The sequence below is a fragment of the Miscanthus floridulus genome, chromosome 7 (genome assembly GCF_019320115.1).
Source record: "Miscanthus floridulus cultivar M001 chromosome 7, ASM1932011v1, whole genome shotgun sequence".
NCBI lineage: Eukaryota > Viridiplantae > Streptophyta > Magnoliopsida > Poales > Poaceae > Miscanthus > Miscanthus floridulus.
The window spans coordinates 48,289,135-48,306,295 of record NC_089586.1 but is presented as its reverse complement, the minus strand read 5'-3'; the positions used below and the strand labels follow the sequence as shown (position 1 = coordinate 48,306,295).

Below are 17,161 nucleotides of genomic sequence, written 5' to 3'. Positions count from 1 at the left end.
AACTTTTCCCTAAAGTACTTGTCCTCAAGCTGTCGAGCAGCCTCCTGAAACAGATAAAAGTTTTTCTTGACACCGTCCTTCCGGAGTAGATTCTCGGCAAGGTGTCGAGTACACCAACGATGGTGCAAAGGTGCATACCCCTCTAACTGCTCTCGCACGGCATTAAGTATGCCCTGATGCCTATCAGATATGACACCAACCTCCCTGCCAGGCCCAACCACGTGTATCCGGACTAGCCTCAAGAACCATCCCCAACTGTCATTGTTCTCCTTCTCAACCAAAGCAAATGCCAAAGAAACCAACTTGTTGTTCGCGTCACAGGATATGGCTATAAGAAGTGTGCCCTTGTATTTGCCAATCAAGAACGTACCATTAATGGAGAAAACGGGACGACAGTGCCTAAAGGCCTCGACACACTGAGGGAAGCACCAGAAGGCACGAAAAAATATCTGCCTCCCATCCTTCCATGCATTAGGTTTTGGGATGTGCTCATAATGCATGCCTGGATTCACCGCTTTGATTGCATTGAAAAGAACTGGTAGCTGCTCATACCCATCCTCCCAGTCCCCATATATCATCTTCCACGCTCGCTGCTTAGCCCTCCATGCTTTACCATAAGTTATCACATATCCTCCATACAATGTCTCAACGGTCCTGATAATTGTTCTCACCTTCATGTTTGGTTCTCCCTGCAAAATTCCCATCAACCGCTTGGCAATGAGGGTAGATGTCAACTGCCGATGCCTCAGTGTCAGCACAATTGTGTGGCCCGACAACTTTTGTGATCTTCCATTTTCCGGTCACCTGTTGCTTCCTTACACAAACCCTCCATGGGCAACATTCCTTGTCACACATAACTGTGTAACGGCGCTCCACATATGAATGCAATACCCTGTAAGGCCTCTTTCGTATCACTACAAAAGCCTGCAACCACATCTTCAAAGCAGGGAGGTCATTGAACACCCTCTCCTCCTCAATTACCATGTTAGGACCGGCCTTAGGAGCTTCTAGGAGCTCATCATCACGTCCTTCTGCAAACGCCTGATCGGAATGAGCAAGATCACTGAACTCATGAACTCTAGGATCACGGTGGTTGGGAAAGATATGCCTCATCATCTCAACATCACTCTCCGTCAGCTCTCCAACAGGACGATCATCATCAGAATCAAGAGCCCTAGCCATCTCATATGGCTCCGAATCATGCATAATTTCAACACTATTGGAGCCACAGAATCCATCTCCAAAGTGCACTTGCGCAGCAACATGGGGCACATACATATTCTCAGGAATGTCTCCTGCAACATCATTACAGAAATGAGGAAAGAATGAAATAAATAGATGTAAAGAACGGGGTAAGCTCCCAAAAACCATGCGGTTAAGACACTTACTCGGATGATTCTGTGTCAAAGGGATCTCATAAGGAGGATCTGCCATGAAAACATGAGTATGACAACCATCTCCAAATACCGCATTGAGGGCAGATTGAGCATCAGGAACCGTAGGCGCAATCTGCACATGCAGGTAAGGTTCCGGAATGGGTGGGTCGATGTGTGCCTGATGATCCATTGCTGGGGTAAACCCATGAGGGATTGGATCAACTAACACCCGACGCACAACCACGTCCAAACATTGCAGCTGGCTCTTCATAGCCGATCTCACATAGTTCTCCCACTGATCTGCACAACCAATTGAGATCATTCGCCTGAAGATGTTCGGAGGACAACCTAGGTGCAGTACACCATCAACTGTAATGTCATCATCTCTAAAGCAATGCAGCTCCTCCGGAGCCCTTGCAACCATCTCACTAAATGAAGGCCTATCATTGAATAGCACAGGCACGCTTTGCATGTCAAGAAACTCAACATATCCATAGCGATCGCTTTCAACCGTGCCTCCATGATATATGGTCACTAGGTTGTCCATCTATTTCAAAAACGTAACGAAACACATGTCCTTTAGTCCAAATTAGACGATAGATAGTACCTAACAAGTACTTTCTAACTACAAACTAAGTAATCAAGATAATAACTACGTATATATTTATAGTGTACTCACTAAATAGCTAGATCATATGTAGTTAACTACAAATATAACTACATATCTAAGTAGCTATCTAACTATATCTATTTACCAATATATCTATATTTCTATCTATCTACATATATATCTCACTAAAACAACTAACTGAGTCATCACAGTAACTAGTAAATAACAAACACCAACTAAATAGGTACATTGCATATTTATAAATTTTACCTTTCTGGGTCGGCGGACGACGGGCATAGGTCAAGGCGAAGATCCGGGCCCACGATGGCGCGACCGACGATAGAGGTGGCGCGCGGCGGCCGCGGGTGCCCGACGCTCCATGCGGCGAGTCTGGCTCGATGAGCGCGGGAGGTACGCCGGCGGTGCACAGTGGCAAGGCGGGGCGAGGCTAAGGCGAGGACCACGGTGGAGGGCGTGGCGGCGCGGCGCTGCAGCCAACCACGGGCAACGGCGCGAGGGCACGGCGGCGCAGTGCGGGCTCGGGCGAGGGAGCAGCAACAGCGGCGCGGCGCGGCGAGGGCGTGGGCTCGACCGCCGGAGCAGCAGAGACGACGCGGCGCGGCGAGGGCGCGGGCTCGGCCGCTGGAGCAGCAGCGGCGATGGCGCGGGCAGGGACGGCTAGGGCGAGATGGAGAAGAAGAAGGGTGGAGCGGCAGATATTTAGGGGGCTCGGCGCCAGAGTGACTGGCGCCGAGCTCGGCGCTAAGATCTACGGCGCCGAGCTCGGCGCCAGTCACTCTGGCGCCGAGCACCTGGCAGGCCATTGCCGCATGCCCAGAAGCTCGGCGCCAGTGACGGTGGCGCCGACCTCGGCGCCAGTCACTCTGACGCCGAGCTAAGGGTCCATTTCCTGAATTCTTTCTGCCAGGGGTCTATTTGTGAGAAACTTTCAAAAAATGGCCAAATAGTAAAAAATTCGGTTACCTTGGCTACTTGGACTCTACCTTAGCACGACTGCACAGGAGGTCGCCGTGAGAAGCCAAACAAGAGCTCTCGCAACATCAAAGTGACAGTAGGCGTCGCTCGCTTCTTCAGTCGTTCAGACTATCTCCAACACCAACCAAAATATTACCTATTCAACGATCGGGTAGCGCTACAGTCAAAGGGTTCAAAACTCATTCGACATCTTCTCCGACAACAAGATCCAAAAGAAAATCCTTTCTACAAATGAGTTTTCAGAAGAGATGATACTCAACTCAAAATAGGTCTCCCGTATAGGTACTCTATTGGAGGCTGATTTTAAGTCTCCTGCTAACCTTTTTGGATTTGGGTGCCCATATAGGTCATGGAGACAATCTCACGGAGATGACGACCACACCTGGAAACGCACTGCATCGCGCCGCCCCTAGGTGAGGTAGAGGTTTTCCCTTTCTTTCGCATATTTCTTTAGATTGGTAAATCCAGCTTTTATGTTTGAAAGTCTGATTGTGTATCAAAAACCAGTGTAAAATAGCAGCTTACACATTTTCAGATTAGGCGTAGAAACACTTACAAGTATTCAACCTTTACACCAAATAATAATAATAATAATCATCTCATCAGCCCACCGTAAAAATACAAGAGAAGTCGCGCTCTTTATTGTCAATTGTTGTCATCCAAGTCCAGCTCTCTGACTCTTCTTATCTTCGTCGGCAAGCCCACCCTTCCTCCACTGAATGAACTGTCATTCCTTCTCTTCCTCTCCACCCTCTACATCTTGATTTTCCTCCTCAATTCATACAAATTCATACATCCATGTAGTTAGGTCTTGATGTGTGCTCCACATAGTTACTTTTCTGTTGTTTGTTTTTCCCCTTTTATAGCTCAGAAGCATGGTTTTCCCGATCAACAATATAGTTCAACAAGTAGCAGCAGACACTAATGGAAACAGAAAAACTCCTGTCGGTATAGGCATACCGACAGAAAAATTACTAATTTCTTTATTCAGGTTTTAATAAAACAAACACAAAGGGAAAACAAATTTTCTTGTCGGTTACGTTAAAGCCAACAGCATTTCCTTCTCGGTGACTAATTTCTCTGCTGTTTTCGTAGAACTGACAAAAAATCCATAATCACAAAATCCTTGCATTGTTCTTCATTTTTCTATGTATCCAACTTTTTGTACTTATAGCTTGTGTGACTTATCCGGAATAGCAAGATAATGATTATGATCAAGTACAACCTTTTTGTATTCTTCATATCCCCTCTCTGCTAACACTAAATTGAACACGAGCATTGCAACCTGTCCTTATATTGTCCTTCTGTGATGACTCATTTTCTCGATGTCCTTGGTCGCTACAAACTATCAACCCACTCAACTGTAATTATTTGGCTGTGGCTGCAGCTAGCTTATTGCAGTTATGCCTACAATATAGTCTAGTTTATTTTTGCAGACAAAACAGCAACAGCAGGCTGTAAGTAGCTGCAGCGAGCGCTCCCATATTTCTGATATATTGTTTTATCTTCTCTACGCTTTATATAACTCTTTCTAATGCTGAACCCAGCCTTGTCGACATATGTGTCTTACATCTCATAAGCTTTGTCCTCTGATTGGAAAGTCATTCCAACTTGAGGAATGATTAAAGTTTTTCTAATTTTATCAACCACCTGTAGTACAATAGGTTGGATATATTTACACAGCCATGAATCCATTACATTTTTTAAAAATTCTTTGCCATAGAAAAGGATTGGCATTTCATACCTCCCTATGATGATGTCCAGTCCAGACAACTATAGCGCTGCTCTAGATTGTTCATCCACACACCCTTTCTCTTTGTCTAGTTTCCCCGGATAAGCGAAGCAACCTGGCGTGTTTTTTCCTTCAGCTCAGCCTTTTGGTGCTGCAACGCCTCCCTGATGAATCCCACTGGAGAAGGGACAGGCCTTGGCCGCGAACACGTAGGCTTGGAGCTCAACTGCTCCTCCGGCACTTGATGGCTAGGCCTGGAGCTGGAGATGCCAGGGATGAAATGCACCGGCTTTTCCTCGTTTTTATGTCGAGCCTGTGCAGGGAGACCCCTAGCGCAGCTGGTACCAGCGTGCACATGCCGCACAGATGGATGTGGATCTTGCTGGGCGAAGCTCCAGCCGCGGACTTCTCGTTCCGGAATAGCGAAGTGATGAGCATCTGGCGTAGCTGGTGGGATGCCATTTCCTCCTCCAGCCATGGTCGGGCGAAAACCTGAGTTTAATTACACGCCACTTATATGAGTCGATCTAGAGACGACCTCTCTCGATCTGCAGATACTAATAGCTACTAGCTAACGAGCAGAAAAAAAAATGATAATTTCTTGGAACCATATATATTGTTGCTCTATCGATCTTGTAGTTCTATTGCAAATTAAACACCCTGCGTGCAGAATGAAACACAAAGTTTACAGATCGAAGTGGTTTTTTCTAGTTACCTGCCGTTGCTTCAGTGGGAGCGGACGTCTGCTGCTTAGCGTAAATGAAACCAGCCATTTGGTGCTATGCTGTTCTCTAGCCTGGGATGCTGCTGCGTGCTTAGCTTGGTGCCCTGGTGGTGGTCATATATAGCTTGAAGTGAGGTGGGAAGCAACTTCCATTTATTCCTTCTCACCTTCTCTCTCCATAGCTTGTTGACCTAGTCTCAAGTCAATGCAAGGCGGGGAAACCGGACACGGCACATTTTATTGACCAACAAAGTCTCAAGTCAATGCAAGCAAGGGTGAGACCGGGTAGGACACGGTTTTGTCTACACACCCCCGCTCTACTCTACTAAAACGATTAGTGGACACATACAGCCTGTTCGGCTGGCGCTGAAACGATCATATAGGATCGTGGATTATTACTCCTGGCTAGTTTGGTGTGAGAGAAAAATACTGTTCTGGCTGGAAATTTACGATCTTTTACGATCAAGCGAACAGGCCGATAATATATACTCCTTATCTAAATTATAAGACATTTTGATTTTCTAGATACATTGCTAGTAGAGTAGAGCATCTTCTATGTCCCGTATGCTGACGTTAATGTGGTACACTATGTCTAGATACATTACTAGTAGAGTAGAGCCTTTTGGAGCTCAGGCTTCTAGACATAGTGCATACAAAATGCTATTGTGTCTTCAATGTCCCGTATGTAATCCATGCTTATTTGAGTTAAAATAACTCATGTGTATAGTAAGAATACGAAGTCAAGTTCCAAGATGAATTGGGTTCTGTTGCAAACACACTAAGCATGTTTGCTAGTCCAATATTGAAGTCAATAGAGTATTTTTTTCCAACTATCATATTTTACAATGCAGAATTCCGTCACGTGCCTCTCCATTTTGTTCATGACTCGGACTCACGTCTGGTGCTCCTACGAGTTCACTGAGAACAATGTGCATAGTCATGATATGGAGTCTGATTTCACGACGTAATAGAACAAAATGACACAGTTGTTATAAAATCTCCATGTTGCATGTCCTCTAGTTGATTGCTCAATAAGGTATACATTCTGTTGCAATATACTACTACTACGTACACTAACATTATATCTTAATCACCTCATATGAAGAGTGACAATGGTTTTCTTCTGTCTCTCGCTCTCAACCTTCCTGTAGTAGCGTTCAGCTCCCATGATGCGCGTGGAAGTAGAGTCTAGGGCCCTCACAAAGCTAGTCGAACATGCGTGCTCGAGGATAAGACTGGCCCAAGCATGCTTTGAGGGCTTTGAGGTCCTGTGTAAGGGTATGTATGGAAAAGTTCTAGCTCCACAAAAGCAACTTTAGAGCACCAGCTCTATCGTGGAGCAGCACTACCATGAATCTAGTTTTGGATCTGGCTCGAAGGAATCTGTTTGGAAGAGTTCCACTATGCATCTAGCTAGATTCATATGTAATTATAAAAAAATTATTTGAAGACTAAAATGAAAAAAAGGACAAGAATCAACGTCTCAATGGCTGAAGGCAAGGCGATGCATGGGGATGGGTGGAGCCGGTCGTGGCTGATGCGGACGAGCGTGGCTGGCATGGGCGGATTTAATTCCTGGGAATACCCAACTATTTTGGTACAGTTTTATGTAGATATGTGTACATACTTATATATAAAAATGTATAATGGTATAATCTGTAGTATTTTCGCCTATTTCAGCCTAAAAACATAAAAAAACTGGACTTTCGGCCTTGCTTCAAACTTCCTCACCTTCCCAAGCCGGCCCACTTGGCCCACTCATCTATTTCAGCTCATCCAGGCCTATCACACCGACACCCCATGCCCCCCGAGTCCCCGACCCCTCACCATCGTTCGTACATCCTACCCTCTCACGCTCAGTCACGGAACACGGGCGCGCGCGCGCGCGTGGGGCTAACCCTAGGCGGTGGCGGTGGCGGTGCCGCAGCGGCCGGCGACCACAGGGGCGGCGACCAGAGGCGGCGGGGAGCGCAGTGGGCCGACGAGCAGGCGAGTAAGGTAGCAGCGTAGGCCCCGTTCGCTTAGAGGAATTTGGAGGAATCTAGATGAATTTGTGAGATGAATCATCCGTGAACAGTAAAATTCAGCCAAAAACAGTACTTCCTCCGTACCAGCTGAACGCAGCCGTAGTGGCCAGGGGGCGCGCTCGCCGTGCCCACGCGCCCGCACCGCAGCCACCAGTGACTAGGCCCGCGTGGGCGGGGGAGGCGCCGTGGCGGCGGCTAGGCCAGCCAGTAGCCGGCAAGACTAGGACTCCAGGCTCATGTCTCCATTCTCACTCTCCATACTCCAGGTCTTAGTTGTTCAATTTTCTTTTCAGTTGTTTATGCAGCTGAAGTTTTCAATTAGATTAGAAGTCTAGATTCTAGAAAGCAAATATTGGTCTAGAGTTTTCAATCAGAAGTCAAGATTCCTATCTCAAATGATAAAAAATGCTAGTAGTTAAATGAACAGTCAACGGATAAAATGTGTGAGAGAGAGTGTTTCTGCCTTTCCGGAGGGAAATGTTGCTTTCATTAAGCGGAACGAAGCGAAGCACTCTTTTTTCGCATCAAAATGAAGCACTTAAGATGCATTTGGCACATAGAATCGGCTCCGATTCTTCTGAGAATCAGCAAACGTTTCCACTCGAAATGGTTCCCGAGTGATTATCACTTTTCTGCCTACGAACAATAATTGGTGAAAATGTGATTCCACGGTGATTCTGATTCTGCAGCCAAACAGTTTACTGATTTTGGCTCGTCATCTAAAACGTTTCTAAAAAATCTGGATCTGAAAAGTTTTCTCCGAGAATCTAGATCGGCCTTATTGATCCAGATTTATTATTAAAAACTCCGTTCACTGGTGAGAAGTCCCGCTTTTCTATAAGCTCGGCATCAACGCTTTTCTTCGTAATATAATATGTGACGTCCAGCACTAGCAGTGACAAGGATGAGCAAGGCTGAAGATGGTGGTTGACAACTTGAAGAGCACGAAGCAAAACGCAGAAATGGCGACGACGAGCGCAATCACCGCCCACGGGCTGCCGCAGTGGTCACGCAGGAACTTGGCCTTGTGCCTCCGCCAGCTCGAGTGGTAGAACTGCCTCAGGTCCTCGAACATGCCAGCGAACATATGGCTCTTGTAGTTCAAGGTGCTGCAGTCGCCCAGGTGCTGGAAGAATTTTGTGGCCGCGTCGTCGTCGCCGTCGAGGAGGTTCTCGACGATGCCGCGCTTCTGCAGATGCTCCACGTCCTTGCCTGTCCTCACCAGGGCGCCCACCAGCGCCGCGTAGCTCGACAGCCGCCTGCTGGCGTCGCCGTCGCCTGGCAGGCCCCTGGTCTGCTCGAACGCGACCAGGTTCACGAGCAGCGCCACGTTCGCGTAGTCCACCTCCATTCGCGGCATCTCCAGGACGCCGCTGTCTCTGTCGAACGCGATGTCGAACATGTGGCGAGGAGACTCCTTCTTCTCGAACCGGACGCCAGCCTCGCGGAGCTGGGTGACGGACGGTACCACCAGAGTCGGCGCCGACGCCGGCGGCGGGCGTCGGATCATAGCCAAGAGCTTGCTGAACCAGGCGCCCACCTTGCGGAGAAGGGTGGCCGGCAGGGTCGTCTTCATCCAGTGCGGCACTCGCGGCATGTCGCCGATGAAAACGAACCTTGTGGACACGGCCTTCTTCAACCTGACGCCCATCTGACGCAGCTGGACGAAGTACTGCAGCGACGGTGGAGTCGAATCCTGGACCGACGCCGTCTCATCGTCCCTGGGCATGATGGCCTCGTAGAAGAGATGCAGCAGGTGCTGGATGTCGGATTGGACCAGCTCCTCGGCCGTCGACAGCTCGTAGGAGGAGAACTTCAGACGGTGAAGGATCAGCCTGAGGAGATCCAACTTCGTTGCCGTAGGAGACACCACGTGGAAGAGCGCCTCGAGGACGAAGAAGGGGATCTGGTTCTCCAACAGCAGCATGTCGGAGTGCAGCAGAGGAAGTCCCCAGGCGACGTCGCAGAGCTTGTCCGGCTCACGGTTTAACCACTTGGCGAAGAACTCGAGGATGAAGCAGCCGTCAAGCATGAGCATCTCTGCGAAGCCGTCCTGGCCGCCGGGTCCGCCGGGGGACTGCGCTTCTTCGATCTCCCCGCCGTTCGACGGTTCGCTCTGGGCGGCGGCGGCGTCGAAGATGCTGGTTCTCTCACTGTAGCAGCGCCGCGCCTTCTGCTCGAAGTCGCGGACTGCTCTGACGTAATCGTCCAGCGAGGCTGCCGGCTGCGGCGGCCGCCCCATCAGCTCGCGCATGTACCTCCACTTGTGCTGCTCCATCGCGCGCAGCGCCTCCCGGCCGCGGTAGTAGGGGCCGACCGACACCAGCCGTGGCTCGTACAGCTCCTTGCTGGCGTCCCGGACATGGGCGGGGACACGGAAGATGGTCATCCTGCTGCTCTCGCCCTCTCCATGCTGGCGGAGCCTTCGCTCAACCACGATTTCGAATCTATCCGCCGGCTGGGCTGGTGATTTCACGGTAGGCGGCATGGGAGCCACCGCCGCCGCCGCCTCTGGCGTTGACGGGGCGGTAACGAAGGACTCGGTCTCGGTTGCCATGGCGTAAGGCTGCCGTGATTTGCTGAGCTAGCAAATGTATTTTTTTTAATGCCTCTCATCTGGCACAGCTGACACGCAAATGTATCTGTTAATCAGTGACGACTTGAGTGCTTACCTTGGCTACTTGGACTCTACCTTAGCACGACTGCACAGGAGGTCGCCGTGAGAAGCCAAACAAGAGCTCTCGCAACATCAAACAGCCCGTTCGTTTGACTGTGGTTTGTTGTAAATAATCATAAATTTTTAACCGGAATAATATTTTTCTCTCGCATAAATCAGTCAGCAGTATTTTTTCACGAACCAGCAACGATACGAACCAGCCAACCGAACAGGCTGAAAGTCACAGTAGGCGTCGCTCGCTTCTTCAGTCGTTCAGACTATCTCCAGCACCAACCAAAATACTTGCGCTATTCAACGTTTGGGTAGTGCTACAGTCGAAGGGTTAAAAACACATTCGACATCTTCTCCGATAATCAGACCAAAAAAAGAATCCTTTCTGGAAGTAGGTTTCCGGGAGAGATGATACTCATATTTGGGTTGCTCACGCAACTCAAAATAGATCTCCCGTACAGGTACTCAGTTGGAGTCTAATTTTGAGTCTCCTATTATCCTTTTTGGGTTTGGGTGCCCATATAGACTCCGTTCGACTTGCTGAATCTTAGTTGGAACTGGCTGAAAAACATTATTCTGGCTAAATTATTATGAGAGAAAAATATTATTCCGGCTAGAAAAATAAGTCAGTTTCTGATAAGCCGAACAGGACCATAGGTCACCTGTCGGAGACAGTCTCACAGAGATGGCGACCACACCTGGAAACGCACTGCATCGCGCCTGCCCCTTGGTGAGGTAGAGGTTTTCTCTTTCTTTCGCATATTTCTTTAGATAGGTAAATCTAGCTTTTATGTTTGAAAGTCTGATTTTGTATCAAAAACCAGTGTAAAATAGCAGCTTACAGGGCGGATCCAGGATAAGCTCCTGGGGGGGGGGGGGCTAAATAATGAAGATTAGGGCTATAGTTAAGAAAATAATGATGATTTAGAGACTAATGAACAGTATTTTACATGTGATTTAAGGCTCTCGAGGGGGGCTGCAGCACGGACAGCCCCCCTGGATCCGCCACTGGTTGGATATATTTACATAGCCATGAATCCATTACATTTTTTAAAAATTCTTTGCCATAGAAAAGGATTGGCATTGCATACCTCAACTCCTTGTTGTGCCATGGCTTCCGGCAAGTGCACAGCTGATGTAGTCACGGACAATGTTGACGTTGACTCTACGATGTTGGACAGCACCACGGATATAGTGCTTGTATGGACGTTCTCCTAGCGAAAATATACGTTAAGACATTTTTGTGGTAACCAATGATGAAAATATTGCACAAATAATATTACATATCCACTACCTTGCATTACTGGTGTACGAAGAATGATTGGCGCGTCTGTAATATCATCTATGGCCACAGCGTCATCAGCGGCAAGACTCAGCTAGTTGGATCGTCCTCCTTGCAGTTAGTTGCAGCGGCGGGGGCACCCTGGTGGCCGGCTGCTGTCGTAGAGGCGTCAGGCGTCAGGTACGTGCGCCGTAGATCAGACTGCCGGGGGCGGACGATGACAAGCGTCGATCCAACCACTTGGGCGTCGTTGACGGCGCTCACGTAGTCACGACGTTGGCGTCGCAGGCTTTTCCTACGTCATTGGCGATGATAATGTGCTTTCTGGTCTACGTATCAGATGAGCCAAGCCGGATCGAGAGCCAAGGGAGCAAGGCGATGTCCCTGGCAGCGATTATGCCACGGAAGGACTGTTTTCCGGCTGCCGTGGAACCGATTTGGGGAAGAATGATATCAAGTATGATGTATGAAGTTATGAACTTAACAACAAGAACCCACACCATTTCGCCTCCGTGCGTTGAACTTTTATGGTTCATGTTAAGGTATGGTTGCCTTATGTGAATGGGATCGATCTTATCTATAGAAAAAATGTGAATGGGATCGATGAACTTTGTGATGAATATGCTGCATGTGATTCCTGTGAATTGAATCAGATTTTATACAAAACTGAATAAAATTTGAACCAGTTGGGGCCTGCCCTGCGGTTTAATTACTACGGAGTACTATCTTGTGAATTCGGCATATGCTACCACACAGGAGAATATTATGCTATACTAGTTAGTTGACCGGTTCGGCAGGCTCGACACAAAGACAGACAAGGTGCACGCATGTATGCAGACGCATGCAGTGCGCCTACATACAGTGATACAGGCTAGCTCATTTTACATTCAATCAACAAATTAAATTAAAGACTCACGCGTGCAGCATATATACTAATATAGTCGATATTGTGTCATATGCATCAACCATCTCCCTATGATGATGTCCAGTCCAGACAACTATAGCGCTGCTCTAGATTGTTCATCCACACACCCTTTCTCTTTGTCTAGTTTCCCCGGATAAGCGAAGCAACCTGGCGTGTTTTTTCCTTCAGCTCAGCCTTTTGGTGCTGCAACGCCTCCCTGATGAATCCCAGTGGAGGGACAGGCCTTGGCCGCGAACACGTAGGCTTGGAGCTCAACTGCTCCTCCGGCACTTGATGGCTAGGCCTGGAGTTGGAGATGCCAGGGATGAAATGCACCGGCTTTTCCTCGTTTTTATGTCGAGCCTGTGCAGGAAGACCCCTAGCGCAGCTGGTACCAGCGTGCACATGCCGCACAGATGGATGCGGATCTTGCTGGGCGAAGCTCCAGCCGCGGACTTCTCGTTCCGGAATAGCGAAGTGATGAGCATCTTGCGTAGCTGGTGGGATGCCATTTCCTCCTCCAGCCATGGTCGGGCGAAAACCTGAGTTTAATTACACGCCACTTATATGAGTTGATCTAGAGACGACCTCTCTCGATCTGCAGATACTAATAGCTACTAGCTAACGAGCAGGAAAAAAATGATAATTTCTTGGAACCATATATATTGTTGCTCTATCGATCTTGTAGATCTATTGCAAATTAAACACCCTGCGTGCAGAATGAAACACAAAGTTTACAGATCCAAGTGGTTTTTTCTAGTTACCTGCCGTTGCTTCAGTGGGAGTGGACGTCTGCTGCTTAGCGTAAATGAAACCAGCCATTTGGTGCTATGCTGTTCTCTAGCCTGGGGTGCTGCTGCGTGCTTAGCTTGGTGCCTTGGTGGTGGTCGTATATAGCTTGAAGTGAGGTGGGAAGCAACTTCCATTTATTCCTTCTCACCTTCTCTCTCCATAGCTTGTTGACCTAGTCTCAAGTCAATGCAAGGCGGGGAAACCGGACACGGCACATTTTATTGACCAACAAAGTCTCAAGTCAATGCAAGCAAGGGTGAGACCGGGTAGGACACGGTTTTGTCTACACACCCCCGCTCTACTCTACTAAAACGATTAGTGGACACATAATATATACTCTTTATCCAAATTATAAGACATTTTGGTTTTCTAGATACATTACTAATAAAATAGAGCATCTTCTATGTCCCGTATGCTGACGTTCATGTGGTACACTATGTCTACATACATTACTAGTAGAGTAGAGCCTTTTGGGGCTCAGCCTTCGAGACATATGTATACAAAATGCTATTGTGTCTTCAATGTCCCGTATGTAATCCATGCTTATTTGAGTTAAAGTAACTCGTGTATAGTAAGAATACGAAGTCAAGTTCCAAGATGAATTGGGTTCTGTTGCAAACACACTAAGCATGTTTGCTAGTCCAATATTGAAGTCAATAGAGTATTTTTTCCAACTATCATATTTTGCAATGCAGAATTCCGTCACATGCCTCTCCATTTTGTTCATGACTCGGACTCACGTCTGGTGCTCCTACGAGTTCACTGAGAACAATGTGCATAGCCATGATATGGAGTCTGATTTCACGACGTATTAGAACAAAATGACACAGTTGTTATAAAATCTCCATGTTGCATGTCCTCAAGTTGATTGCACAATAAGGTATACATTCTGTTGCAATATAGTGCTACATTGTGGGGGTATGACCCCCGGTATCTACAAGACAAGACATGGGCCGCACCATCAGAGGTGGCCCAGCCCACAAGATCAAGGCGTGCACGGCGCTACTTGGCGTGCACCGCAAGATATTATATAGTGCCAAATAGGCTACTTTCCTTATAACCCTGCCCCTCCAGAGTATATAAGAAGAGGTAGGGGTCCCCTAGACGATATCAACATACAGATCAATACAATACACCAAAGACATAGAACGCATTACCGGAGACTGTGTAGTTACCGAGTGCCCCGACAATTACCGAGTGTCAAAAGTCGGGGCACTCGGAAAACAGTACTTACCGAGTGCCAACACTCGGAAAACATAAACACCCGGTAGTCGACCGCTTTACCGAGTCAGCACACTCGGTAACTTCAGACACTCGGTAAAACTACAAGTTTACCGAAGGGGCGCACTCGGTAAAAACAGTCACTCGGTATTGAGGTGCCACGTCACATAGGATAGCAACCGTGCGCCAAACGGCGTCATGGCATGACATGTTTACCGAGTGTTATGAGCATACACTCGGCAAACATCACGGTAACAACAGCTCCGCCCATCAAGCGCTCATAGCAAATAAAAAAGACCGAAAATGTTTACCGAGTGTCACACTCGGTAGAAGTATTTGCACTCGGTAATAATAAAGTTTTACCGAGTGTAAGTGCACAACACTCGGTAAACACTATCTTTTACCGAGTGTATTGGCGCAACACTCGGTAAAATTCAATCAAATTTCTTGTTTTTCCCTTCATTCTTTTTCCTCTATCCACATATGATATTTAGTACTCCATTCCAAAATATGGTGTTTATTTCGATTTATTTACTATATTTCACAAAATTTTCATTCTTTATGAAAATTAGGTACATATCGTGTAAATTTAATTGTAATAATTAAAATCGAACTCGATAAATCACGAGATTGGAAGAATTAACATTGAAGCATACATCTATGTTATAGAAAAATTTTCATAACGTTTCAGAAGTATTTTTACATTCGTCGCTGCCGAACCGATACATCTCCCAAAGAGACGCTAAACATTCACAATGACGAGTAGGATTTCTATTAAGAGTGAAATTCAACATTATGATTTGAACTTGGAATTTTTTAATAGTAAATAGATGACATGAAATAGTTCATGTGAAAGTTTGGTGAATTTTAGGATTAAATTGGCATTTTTTTCTTTTTTTTGTTTTGCATGAAATAATGGATACTTTTACCAAGTGTGACCTCAAACACTCGGTAAAGGTTAGCCACGGCCCACCTGTCTGCCACAGTGGGCTGCCATGCTTCTGTTTACCGAGTGCCGTAGATCTAGGCACTCGGTAAACATGTACCAGGCCCACGTGTCATTGGGCTGCGGTGCTTCTGTTTACCGAGTGCCGTAGATCTGGGCACTCGGTAAACATGTGCCAGGCCCACATGTCATTGGGCTGCGGTGCTTGAGTTTACCGAGTGCTGTACATCTAGGCACTCGGTAAACAGAAGCATTCAACACTTAGTTGTTTCTCCCTCAAATCGTGCACAGACACACACACACACCGCACACGCCCACGCATCCCCGCCGCACCGCCGCCGTCCCCCGCGCCGGCACCTCCCCGCCGTCGCCGGCGCCTCCCCGCCATCCCCCGCACTTGCGCCCGCGCCTCCCCGCGCCCGCGCCCGCGCGCTCCACGTCGTCGCCGGCGCCTCCCCGCCGTCGCCGGCGCCTCCCCACCGCCGCGGCCGCCTCCTCCCCTCCACGTCGTCGCCAGCGCCTCCCCGCTGTCACCTGCGCCTCCCCATCGCCGCGGCCGCCTCCTCCCCTCCACCACCGCCGCCACCGGGGGAGGGCGGTCACCCGCCGCCACCGCGGGACTGCCGCCGCCGCGGCCGCCTCCTCCCCTCCACCACCGCCACCACCGAGCGGTCCTCCACCGCCGCCGCCACCGGTAAATGCCCTAAGCCACTGGAACTTCATGCATACACTCTTTCATGAGTTTGGTTGTGACAATACATGAAGTTTCATGTAGCATCATTGTTTGTTCAGCTCAAATATTAAAATGAGTTGATGACTTTCATGTTTAGAGTTGATGACTTTAGTTGTGAAAGATGAGAAAATGACTAGACGTGAATAAGGATGAGCGTTCTCTATATTGTTAGCCCTATGTTTCTATAAAGATTTAGATTCTTGTGGTATGGCTCGTGGATTGTATATGGATGGTTGTGGTTTGGAAATTTTAGCAAGCACAATTTCTTTATGTTATATGTTATACTTATGTTTTAATTTTACAATATCACATCTAAGTCAAGATAAGAAAATAAAGTAGTCTCTCATACTGAAATTTCTAACAAAACAATGACCATATATATTGTTGTTTTCCTTGATTCAGACTTTATGCCTTTTTGCTTTAATTAAAAAGAGTTTTATTTTGGTAGCGAGCTTGTTGAAATTATTGGTAAATGACGAATGTGAGAACAATGTATAGTTAGGATTGCAGTATTTTAGTCATCCTCATGTTGCTACATATGTATATGTGTTGTGATAATAATTTTCATAAGCATACATGTTTATATATTGGTTGCCTTTCTGTCCAAAATATATGGAAATTATCCAATCTTTTGTTAATTTTTTTCCACATGATCTAGTCCAAGTTTCTCATGCTATCAACAAGTATGTACCTATCTCATCAACATGTATTCCACTTGCTAAATATATCACTCTTGTTGTCCAAAATCTTTGAACAATCTATTCATTAGTAACTAGGGCTTGTCATCGGTGATTTGTTTGTGGTAGTGTCATGCCATGTGACCTATAGTGCTGCGATAGAACCTAGCGCCCCTTTGTGTGCTAGCCACATGGTTGTGCTGCTAGGCACGCGCTGGTGCTCGGGTATATGGTTGAGACACGCTACAAAACCTGCTGATGCTCTACCTCAATCTTCGATAAATCTTGCTAGTGATGTTTGTGGCTACAAAAAAATTGGTTCCATGTATTCCTCCATCTACAAGTGACATAGCGGCCTTTCAACCTTAGGTAAAATCTCATCATCCAATCTAGCAAACATCTTCTATGTGAATCGACCAAGAACATGAATGTCTCTTTATCATCTCATATGGTTTTTCTCTAGCACTACTACT

The 17,161-nt window shown here is 47.3% G+C and overlaps 1 protein-coding gene across 1 annotated transcript; it reads right to left on the bottom strand.

Moving 5' to 3' along the window:
• Positions 1 to 8,251: 8,251 nt before the first annotated feature.
• On the bottom strand, positions 8,252 to 10,022 carry LOC136463187 (UPF0481 protein At3g47200-like). The gene has a single exon (XM_066462204.1). The coding sequence runs from the start codon at positions 10,020 to 10,022 to the stop codon at positions 8,355 to 8,357; it is 1,668 nt and encodes a 555-aa protein (XP_066318301.1). The 3' UTR covers positions 8,252 to 8,354.
• Positions 10,023 to 17,161: the final 7,139 nt, after the last annotated feature.

Bases quoted from the DNA above. Each gene is read 5' to 3' on its own strand.
- LOC136463187 (XM_066462204.1), bottom strand. From the start codon at position 10,022: ATGGCAACCGAGACCGAGTCCTTCGTTACCGCCCCGTCAACGCCAGAG.